Raw genomic sequence first — 9,638 nt, forward strand, 5'->3', positions numbered from 1 at the left:
GGCGGCCCAAAGACCATAACAAAAGCAGCAAGACAGTGAAAGTCCAGTAAGACGCTCGCCACCAACGCCAACACCGTAACCAAATTATGAGCCACCATTCATGGCAGCCTTCTGTCTCATTCTCTTTCTCTCCGCCAGCCTTTTCCTTGGGTCCGGGTCACGTTCAGCACCCGGCTTCTGACTTCGGTCGTGCCTGGCCTGGCTAGTTCCTTCTGCACGAGTCGTGGCCTTTGCAGTGTCGGTAGGTTGGCGACTAGCAATTCCACTCTTCTTCGTTGCTTCGTAGTTGTGCTTGGCTTCCTTTTCTGGCGCCACAGAGGTTGCTTCGAGTTCTGAGACATGGACGGCCTTTTCAGTCCCCCGGTCTCTTCGCCTGTGGGATTCCGCTTGTTTTTCTGAGACTGTTGTCTTGTCTTGAGAGTGGGCGTTTTCTGTTTTCCTGGAATTTGGGACAGGTTTAGACAGTCGGTTTTTCTTTGGTGGGTTCCACTCGGGTCTTGTGTATGGCTGGCCCGCCGATACAGGCATTGCCATCTTGTCCATTTGCGCTATGGAGCTGTTGTCATTCAATTCTGCCCACGGATCAATACCAGGCGATGGCACCGGCAGTGGACTGGAAGTTGGAATCGCAGCCGGCAATTTGGGGGTATAGTTCTCCTTCAAGGGCTCAGATCTATGAATCTTCAAAGGCGACTTGGGTTTCTCTTGCTCAGTAGTTCCAAGCGCCTTGTCCAGAGTAGCTTCAAAGGGGCGCTGATGTCCGCGGGGCGACTTTCCTAGAATGATGGAGGCTTCTCCCTCTGCTATACCAAGTCTAGAAGGAGGGGTTGGCCGATGCAGCGTGTCAGGAATAGTACCACGGCGTTGACGATGAGACCTGGGTGAGGTATTCTCCTTGGTAGAGGAAGCCATGCTGTTGGACGGAGCAAACGAGGCTTCATGGTCCAAGTCCAGCCCGCGCAAAGGAGGCCGTGAGTTGTCTTTAGCAGCATCCTCATATATTTCGAATGGAGCTTTGTTCTGTTGGATTTCGGATGCAGGCACGGCAGCTGAGCCCTCCAGGACCGCTAGCCGTGCCTTGAGAGTTGCAATCTCGATGCTGGAGGACATGTTCTCGGCCATAGCCTGACGAAGACGCTCCTGCAAGTCCTTGTTCTGCTGCTCCAGGTCCATTTCACGTTGCCTATACCTCTTGCGCTCTTGTTCCAGTTTGGTCACTAGTTCCGTCACCTCGCCGTCTTTCTTCATGGCAAACTTCTTGGCCAGTTGCTGCTTGGCAATGACCTTTTTCATCTCCTTTTCGCTCTTTTCCGCATAGCTCTCGTACTGCTCCTTCCAGTATTTGCCCGACTCGGATCGTGGAGCCCCCAAATCTATTGTAATGTCGCTATCGTCCCTCGCCTTGGGCTTTTGCCCCAATTTCGGCTGCGTGGTCGTGCGTGCGTCTAGCAGGGCTGCGGTGAGGCGAGTGCGCGGCCGTTGTTCGCTGTCAGGATCGAGTTTCAATTGCGTGCCGGGAGTCCAGGGGCTGGGAAACTTGCCCGGGCAGTCGTTGGGAATCCCGCTCCTGCCAATGTTGCCGCGCTTGCCCTCGTTGTCCACGACCTGCGAGCCAAACGACACCTGCTTCCTTCCCTTGCTGGCGGTGCCTGGCGTCATGAGGATGCCGCCTGGCTGTTTTGACGGGGACATGGACGGGCCAGTCTCCCTGGGCGCGGGCATGTCGAAGACCTTTGCGTTTGCTGCATTTACCTTTGCCTTCCTTTCGCCTTTCTTTGCTGCATCGTCTGCCTCCTGAGGCGCAGGCGTCCCGAATATGGCATGCTTGAAGGCTTTGACGGCGAACTGGTGGGCCGGTGTTTCTGGCGGCTCAATGAAGGTGGACTCGTAGTTGTTTTCTTGCATCGTTAGCGAAGCTCAGCAGGGGCGCACAACAATGCGACGAACCAGGCTGCAGGTCCTCTATCACATTGGTAATGCGTGGGCCCGTAATCCACGAAAACATGGTGACGTCTTTTCACCGAGCGTGGTGCCGCAGTGGTGTGTTACAGGAGAGGTGGGGAGGATGCAGTAGTCGTGGTGCTGGCAGGGCGACGTGTGTGCCCCAACACAGGCTTTGTTTGGCGGCTTGTTTACTTGTTGAAAACGAGGGCTGCTCCGGCTACTGGTCAAAGGGGGACGCTGTTCTGTGGCAAGTCGGGGTGCATGGAAAAATGGGCGTGGGAGATTCAAAGAGACAATGCAGCCTCCTGGCGCATTCTCAGCCAGACGGAAGGGGCGATGCGGGCTTGTTGTGTGCGCTGTCGTGCTCGAGGCATGAGGAAGTCGCGTCCGGCGGCTCCAAGTCGGACGTGCAGGGATGGCGCGGAAACGGTTCCAGCATGGCGGGGCTCGCCAACATATCGCCCCCACCGACCGCTACTTCACAACCAGGCATGCGTTGGCCGCAAACTTTCAACATTCCGTCATACCCCATCCCTTCTTCACTGCTCTATTTACCACCCGAAATGTCTGCAGTGTGAAGGGCAGCGGCTACGGCTGCTAGACTCTCCGTCAATACCTTGTATATGACGGCCCATCCAACATCCACCAGTAGCCCACTATGGCACCGCATCAAACACCAAAGACCAAGAAACAAACGCAAAATGCTTCGACCCCCAGAGACGCCGACGAAATGGGCCCGACAAGCGCTGTGGAAGAACCGCGGCTGCCGCTTGGCTCGCAGCCCTCTGAAACCTACGAAAAGGCCCAGGAAGACGAACGCGAAGTCCTGAAGGCCGTCTTCATGGACGACTACGTAGAATCAGAAGCCAAGGGTGCATGGAGTGTACGTGCGCGATTTCTGGGTTTGCTCCGTCCTCTAATGTGAGCGCAGAAAACTACTGACCGCGTGTTGCGGTTGAAACTCACATCGTTCTCTGACGAGAACATCTTTGTCACGCTTTGCGCAAAACTCACAGCTACTTACCCCAAGTCGCTGCCTACGCTGACACTCGAGGATTGCAGCAGCTTGAGGAAAACCACCTGGGATAAGCTCTATGCCCTGCTCAAAAACCGACCTCAAGAGCTAGTCGGTGAAGTTATGATGTACGACATAGCGACCACCATTCAAGAAATACTCGAGGACGAGATTGCAGTGCGCGAAACTGATGGCACCTACGAAAATCTAGACGCTGAACGAGCCATGCAAGAAGCGGCCGCAGCCGAGCAGTTGCGCCAGCAAGAAGCCGAGATGCAACGAAAACGAGATGAAGAAAAGGCCGAGGAGGACCGTCTCTTGCAGCAAATGGTTGGTGATGAGATGCGCAGAAAAGACATGCTGGCGAAGCGCAAGAAGAACCGCGCGTCAGTCATGACCCCACCCCCGGATTTTCCTAGTGGGGATAGTGCCAACTATATCTCATTTGACAGGACCGTCTCGTTTCAGCACGAGGAAACTACCATACAGTGCAGTGCAGTCGAGAACCCGCTTCCCTTCCGTTCTGGGCCTCTCACCGAAGAACTCTTAGTCAAGCCAATGGGGGCGCCGATAGGACTCACGTTGGTATTGAAGCGTGTACGTGTGTCTAGCGGAGACGCGGCTGCCGATCCGGAATTGAAGAAAGCCATCATGGAGTTTGAAGAAGAAATGGAGGAAGTCAAACGGTTACGACAATCTGCTATAATGGCGGTACTGGACTTCAAAATGGAGCACTTGCCCGATTCTGGATGGGAGATTAGCATTTTGATGGAGCACGCCGACAGAGGTTCATTGGGCGAGAAGCTTGCCGACGACGGGCCGCTTCCAGTTGCCAGAGTTCGTTCCTGGACCATTGAGCTCCTAGAAGCACTGGACTTCTACCATCGCAACGGTATGGTGCACAAGCGCCTTCACCCCCATAATATCCTGCTCAAGAGATCTTCGAGCAGCGGCATCACAGTGCACCTGGCCGACGCTAGCTTCCAAGACTCCTTATATCGTCTGCAAAGCTTCTGCAGAGGTGGTCATCCAATCAAATACTCACGCTCGTTTTATTGGATCGCCCCTGAGCTACCCCAGGGTTTGCTGCACACCCGCAAAACAGACATATGGGACTTGGGGGTCGTTTTCCTCCAGATGCTGTTTGGCCTCGATGCACCTGAGAAATACAACTCGCCAAAAGAATTATCGGATATTGTTGGCTGCTCAGAGCCGTTGCAGGAGGTCCTACGCAAATTTTTCAAGCCGGATCCTAAGAAACGACACACCGCTTTTGACATTATCCCGTCTGAATTTCTGCGCGACGACGTTGATGTCTATGAACGACCTATTACGCCCGTGCGATCTAGGAATTCCTCAACCTCATTGGGCCGGTACAGACTAAGGCGCGAGTCTTCATCTGGCATGGTCCAGACATATTCGCGATATGCGAACGATTGGGTCGAACAAGGCCGGCTGGGAAAGGGCGGATATGGTGAGGTTGTAAAAGCACGCAACAAAGTCGATGGTCGGCTTTACGCAATCAAAAAGATTAAGCAGAAGTCTGCTGCAGCATTGAGTGAGGTTCTCTCCGAGGTCATGCTCCTATCACGGCTCAACCACAGCTGTGTAGTGCGTTATTACACGGCATGGCCAGAATCTGAAGCGGACCACGATATCGATGATGATGACGATGACGAGTCTGAATCATCAGATAGTGATGACTCCGGTTGGGGCTCAGACGTTTCCCCGGGTACTACAACTGACGGTGGCGGCTATGGCAAGAGCACTGGTGGGCTGGATTTTATCAGCTCCAGCGGATATCCCAAGATTGAATTTGGATCAGACACAGATTCGGAAGAGGACGTTGGTGCCGTCATCTTCGGATCAGACTCAGGTTAGTAGGGCGTTGTTGATTTTCTGTGACCAATCTGGCCTGACGCATTACAGAAAACGAATCGCGTTCCGCCAGCGTTGGCCGTATCTCACCATCAATCAAGAAGCGTGCCATGTCCGACTCCTACCCGGCGAAGTCAAGGTCGATCTTATACATCCAGATGGAATTCTGTGAGAAGCAGACACTTCGTGACTTGATCCGTGGAGGGTTGTACGATGACCCAGAAGAGTACTGGAGACTGTTCCGGCAGATTCTTGAGGGTCTCGCCCACATCCATGGACATGGTATCATTCACCGAGATCTAAAGCCAGACAATGTTTTCATTGACTTGGCCAAAATTCCTAAAATTGGCGACTTTGGACTAGCAACAAGCGGGCAATATCAAAGACCTGATACAAAATCTTCTGGAGACCACCAGAATACCGGTGACATGACCAGGAGCGTTGGCACAACGCTTTATGTCGCTCCGGAGCTAAGTTCGAGTGTCACTGGCGACTACAACAACAAAGTGGACATGTATTCCATGGGAATCATCTTTTTTGAGATGTGCTTCCCTCTAAGGACTGCCATGGAGAGGGACAAGGTGATCCGGTCATTACGCGAGCGGAAACATGATCTTCCACCAGAATTCGAAACCTCCGAGAAGGCGCTCCATGGAAACATTATCAAGTCTCTCATCAGCCACCGACCGTCGGAAAGGCCTAGCTGTATCGAGCTCTTGAGGAGTGGCAAGGTCCCTGCTCAGATGGAGGATGAGGCTGTTAAGGAGGCTCTCAAAGCCCTCTCTGATCGCAACTCCCCTCATTATGCAAAGATGATGGCAGCCCTCTTCTCGCAGAAGCCTGACACGCAAGCAAAGGACTATGCTTGGGACCTCAGTGACGAGAATCAGACGATCAAAGTCAACGATGTGCTTCTACAGAACCTCGTCAGGGACAGATTAGCCATGATATTCCGTAGCCATGGTGCCGTGGAGATCCAGCGCCAAGTATTGCTTCCGTGGTCTGATCACTATGCAAACAGTAGCGTTGTGAAACTCTTCGATCCTTCTGGGACCCTCGTTCAACTTCCTTACGACCTTACATTGCCGTATGCGCGTAGTATCGGTCGAGGTGGAGCTTTCCTCGAGAAATCATTTACGATCGGTCAAGTTTACCGAGAGAACTACATTGGAAGTACTCCGCGTAGTAACGGTGAGGCAGACTTTGACATCGTTTCGTATGATGCCATTGATCTAGCTCTCAAGGAATCCGAGGTACTCAAGGTCGTCGATGAGATTATCGACGAGTTTCCTTCGTTCCGATCTACACCAATGTGCTTTCACCTCAACCATTCTGATCTTCTAGAAATCATCATGGAATTCTGCAGGATTCCCGCACCAAAGCGCACGGCGGTGAAAGCCGTCCTCAGCAAACTCAACATTCTCAAGAGCAACTGGCACTCCATTCGCAACGAGTTACGTTCTTCCGACATTGGCATCGCATCAACATCGCTGGATGACCTAGCAAGGTTTGATTGGCGCGACACACCAGAAAAGGCTTTTGCGAAGCTGCGGCGACTCTTTGAAGGCACAAAGTATCTTGAGCGAACGCACGAGATATTCCGCCATCTCTCGTCAGTCATGAATTACATGAAACTATGGAACGTCAAGCGCAAGGTCTACATCAGTGTCTTGAGCAGCTTCAACGAAAATTTCTATTCTGGCGGTATCCTCTTCCAGTGTCTATTCGACACGAAGCAGCGAGAAGTTCTTGCGGCGGGAGGAAGATACGACAAGTTGATTGAAGAATACCGACCAACTGGCTCCAGTCATGCACATCCAGTAGCTACACACCATGCGGTTGGAGTTAACCTAGGATGGGATAGGTTGGTCAATTCGATGGCTCGGTACATCAAGAAGCCAGAAAAGACGTTTTCGAAGAAACAAACCGAGGAACACACTCCGATCGTCTCGTGGATGCCTCGACGTTGCGATTGTCTAGTTGCCAGTTTCGACCCTAGTGTCCTCCGAACCACAGGCATCAAAATGGTGGCAGACCTAATATCTCATGGTTATACCGCCGAGCTCGCAATTGACGCGCATTCCATAGAGGATATACTCCGTCACTACCGAGATGACAGACACAGTTGGATCATTGTTATCAAGCATGGTGTTGCGCCGGATAAACCCGAGCTTAAAGTTAAATCCACTGCCAAAAAAGAAGACACGGATATGCGCACTGCCGATCTCCTTAATTACCTACGCAACGAATTTCGAGATCGAGAAGAACGCGAAGGCATGGCGGCTCGTCTCACCAAAGCCCCACCCCCAACTCTCAGCCAAAAGACCAACGCTTCAAAAGCCAATGTCGATGTCCTCATCGCCCAACACCGTTCCAAGAAGTCCAGCAAGTGGTCCATTGTTGAAGCTGCACAATCCCACTCAGCAGATCTTCTCTCTGCATTCCAGTCTGCGCCAATTGCCGCCATCGAATCCAAGGACGAGGTCATGAACCTCATCAAGGAGACTAGACTCAGTGATGCAGAATCGTGGCGGCATTTTATCCAAAAGATGCCGCTGGCGGAACGAAAGTATCTGCAAGACTTGCATGATCTGCTATTGGGATATCGAACAAAGTGGCTAGAGGGAAAGGCTAATGCAAATGGAGAAGAACCCGTAGGCAAGGCTTTCGTCTACAATTTCCGCACTGGTGGTTGTCTGTTATATGATTTGGAGAGTTGATAGAACGCAGAGATTTTATAATTATGAAACGCACGAGAATTAGCAAATGAGATATCCTTTTCCTTTTTTCTTTTTTCTCAATCCTACAAATACCAAATATCAAAAGAGATACATGCCCTGTTCCACCGCACCTTCCCGCCCTACCTTCAACTCCTCCAACCGCTTCTTCAGCCTCGCTGCCGTCGCCTTCCCATACCCCTCGATATCACTTAGATCTGGCATTTCGGCCTGGCGCGTAGTATCGGTTTGGAACCACGGCACTTTTTCGCCCTGTGCTCCACATGCATCCTGGATCCCGGCGATCGTGGCGTCGTCGAAGCCACCGCCAAACACAATGGCTGCGGGTCGCTCGCCATAGTGCTGCGACCCGGGGTTCGAGGTGTTACTGAGTGGAGGCGCGGCACCAGAGAGGACCAGCGGGATATTTGATTTCGCCTCTTCAACTGAAAGCATGACGTGGATTACTGTCGCCACACCCGAGAGGTTGAAATCAGTTCTTGCTTGCTACGTACCATCCGCATGTTTCTGGTGACTGATATCTGGTACGGAGCTGGTAATAGAACTAACTACATACCATCGTAATCCGGCTTCATTGCCTCGCAAACTGCTTTTGCAACGCCAGTCGTTTTGCCACATATGATTATCGGGATGGGTGCCATGGCGTGTGTGTGTGTGTTTGTGTGTGTATTAGAACACTGCTATGTATCTAGATGCCAACACGCAGACTGACTGCGGGGTATAAATACGTGTATGTGTATGCTGAGCATGAGCGCAAGCTGAAGCCGGTGGGGGCGGTGATAAGCAGACCAAGAGCTTGGCTTGTCTGTGGGTGGTGGATATCCTGAGCGATGGTGCGCCTGAAGCTATGTCACATAGGTATCTATGTGTGTATCTGGATTACTCTTACTCCCCTGGCGCTGACGCCAAGAAGCGTTGTTTCAGACTGCATTCTAGTAAGCTGGAAGCACGCGCGTTTGGCGCGCGTAGCGGTTTTTCTTTTGCTTGGAAATGGGGAAGGGGGGGCTGGAAAGTAAGCGTGGCGGAGACTGGAGAGGTGGAATGGTTCCAGGTTATTATTTGCTCGGCATGCAAGATTTGGTTGTTCATTTGCTGCAGCGTTCGTTATTTTGTGAATGCTCTTTCTTACATCAGATTTCATCTATGTGACTAGTGCACAGCTGGCTTCTTCTCCACATTAGGCTCCTACCTAATACCGATGAGTCTTGGTTTATGAATCGTTTGCTCTTCCCAGGGGTTATTCTTTTTCTCGGTGCGAAGCCATCGCAGTTTTGCTGCATATCTTAAGCGCTTTGATAGACGGGGAATGCAGTTACGCGGTGTATATAGGGTACAGAGACATCACACACCAACGTCAAGTTTTCTAGAATAGGTGTAATTTTCGTTAAATATATACAAATCCCTTACAAGAAACTAATTATAGCAAGTTTTAAGACGTGCAGCGTGCGCGCTGTGGAGCTATAAGCTATAAGAGCAGATAGTTGAGACACGTCTTACACTCAAAACAAAAACACACAGACCACTCTGCTTAGTAATAAGAGAACCCCAGCAACAGAATGCCACCAGAAAGCGATACTATCGAAGCCCAAGTGCTAGAACAGAGGCAAGAGAGCCTAGGCCCAGAGGCTCAGATCGACAGGGAAATGGACAGAGAGGACCCCTACCCAGCCACTCCTACCCAGCAACCAGCCAGCCAAGAGAGCATCTTTGAAATCCCAATCCTACCACCAAAAAAGCGCCAAGCCAACTTCTCGCCAGAGGCTGCCTATAGAGGCAGAAACCCCTTCCAGAACTCCTCTACCCCAAAACCAACTGCCAAGAACTCGGAGCAGGCCATCTACTGGGCGAGAGACCTGATTCTCCAAGCGTCAACTATGGCTGAATCTCATGTGGCCCAAGATAAGCTCCTAGAGTTACTAGACGTCTTTAGAGACTACACCGAGAAAGGCAGAGTAGTAAACCAGTTTGCCAACAAACTGTCCGCCAAACTCGCCTATCACTCAGCTACTCTTGCAAACGCCTCCCAACAGGCAACAAAAACACTAAAGAAGGGCCACAACTGC

At 51.7% G+C, this 9,638-nt stretch overlaps 4 protein-coding genes across 4 annotated transcripts; 2 read left to right on the forward strand and 2 right to left on the reverse strand.

The window, feature by feature from the left end:
- Positions 1 to 84: 84 nt before the first annotated feature.
- SETTUDRAFT_147862 (uncharacterized protein) lies at positions 85 to 2,054 on the reverse strand (the record flags this gene model as incomplete). The annotated part of the gene is made up of 2 exons (XM_008025000.1): positions 1,948 to 2,054; positions 85 to 1,898 (listed from the first exon to the last, which is right to left on the reverse strand). The coding sequence occupies exons 1-2, from the start codon at positions 2,003 to 2,005 to the stop codon at positions 85 to 87; spliced, it is 1,872 nt and encodes a 623-aa protein (XP_008023191.1). The 5' UTR covers positions 2,006 to 2,054.
- A 548-nt stretch (positions 2,055 to 2,602) lies between these two features.
- Positions 2,603 to 7,557, forward strand: SETTUDRAFT_159792 (uncharacterized protein; the record flags this gene model as incomplete). The annotated part of the gene is made up of 3 exons (XM_008025001.1): positions 2,603 to 2,827; positions 2,876 to 4,835; positions 4,889 to 7,557. 3 exons carry the CDS (start codon positions 2,603 to 2,605, stop codon positions 7,555 to 7,557), a joined length of 4,854 nt encoding a protein of 1,617 aa, XP_008023192.1.
- A 9-nt stretch (positions 7,558 to 7,566) lies between these two features.
- On the reverse strand, positions 7,567 to 8,236 carry SETTUDRAFT_167888 (uncharacterized protein). The gene is made up of 2 exons (XM_008025002.1): positions 8,132 to 8,236; positions 7,567 to 8,021 (listed from the first exon to the last, which is right to left on the reverse strand). The coding sequence occupies exons 1-2, from the start codon at positions 8,214 to 8,216 to the stop codon at positions 7,657 to 7,659; spliced, it is 450 nt and encodes a 149-aa protein (XP_008023193.1). The 5' UTR covers positions 8,217 to 8,236; the 3' UTR covers positions 7,567 to 7,656.
- Positions 8,237 to 9,131: 895 nt separating this feature from the next.
- SETTUDRAFT_70700 (uncharacterized protein) lies at positions 9,132 to 9,635 on the forward strand (the record flags this gene model as incomplete). Its single annotated transcript, XM_008024767.1, has 1 exon — positions 9,132 to 9,635. A coding segment is annotated over one exon (504 nt), but the record flags the coding sequence as incomplete, so codon positions are not given.
- Between the last annotated feature and the right edge of the window lie 3 nt (positions 9,636 to 9,638).

Source organism: Exserohilum turcica (genome assembly GCF_000359705.1).
Source record: "Exserohilum turcica Et28A unplaced genomic scaffold SETTUscaffold_13, whole genome shotgun sequence".
NCBI lineage: Eukaryota > Fungi > Ascomycota > Dothideomycetes > Pleosporales > Pleosporaceae > Exserohilum > Exserohilum turcicum.

Coding starts and splice junctions, on each gene's coding strand:
- SETTUDRAFT_167888 (XM_008025002.1), bottom strand. CDS start 8,216: ATGGCACCCATCCCGATAATCATATGTGGCAAAACGACTGGCGTTGCA. Junction 8,022..8,131: donor AATGAAGCCGGATTACGATG/GTATGTAGTTAG, acceptor GTGTGGCGACAG/TAATCCACGTCATGCTTTCA.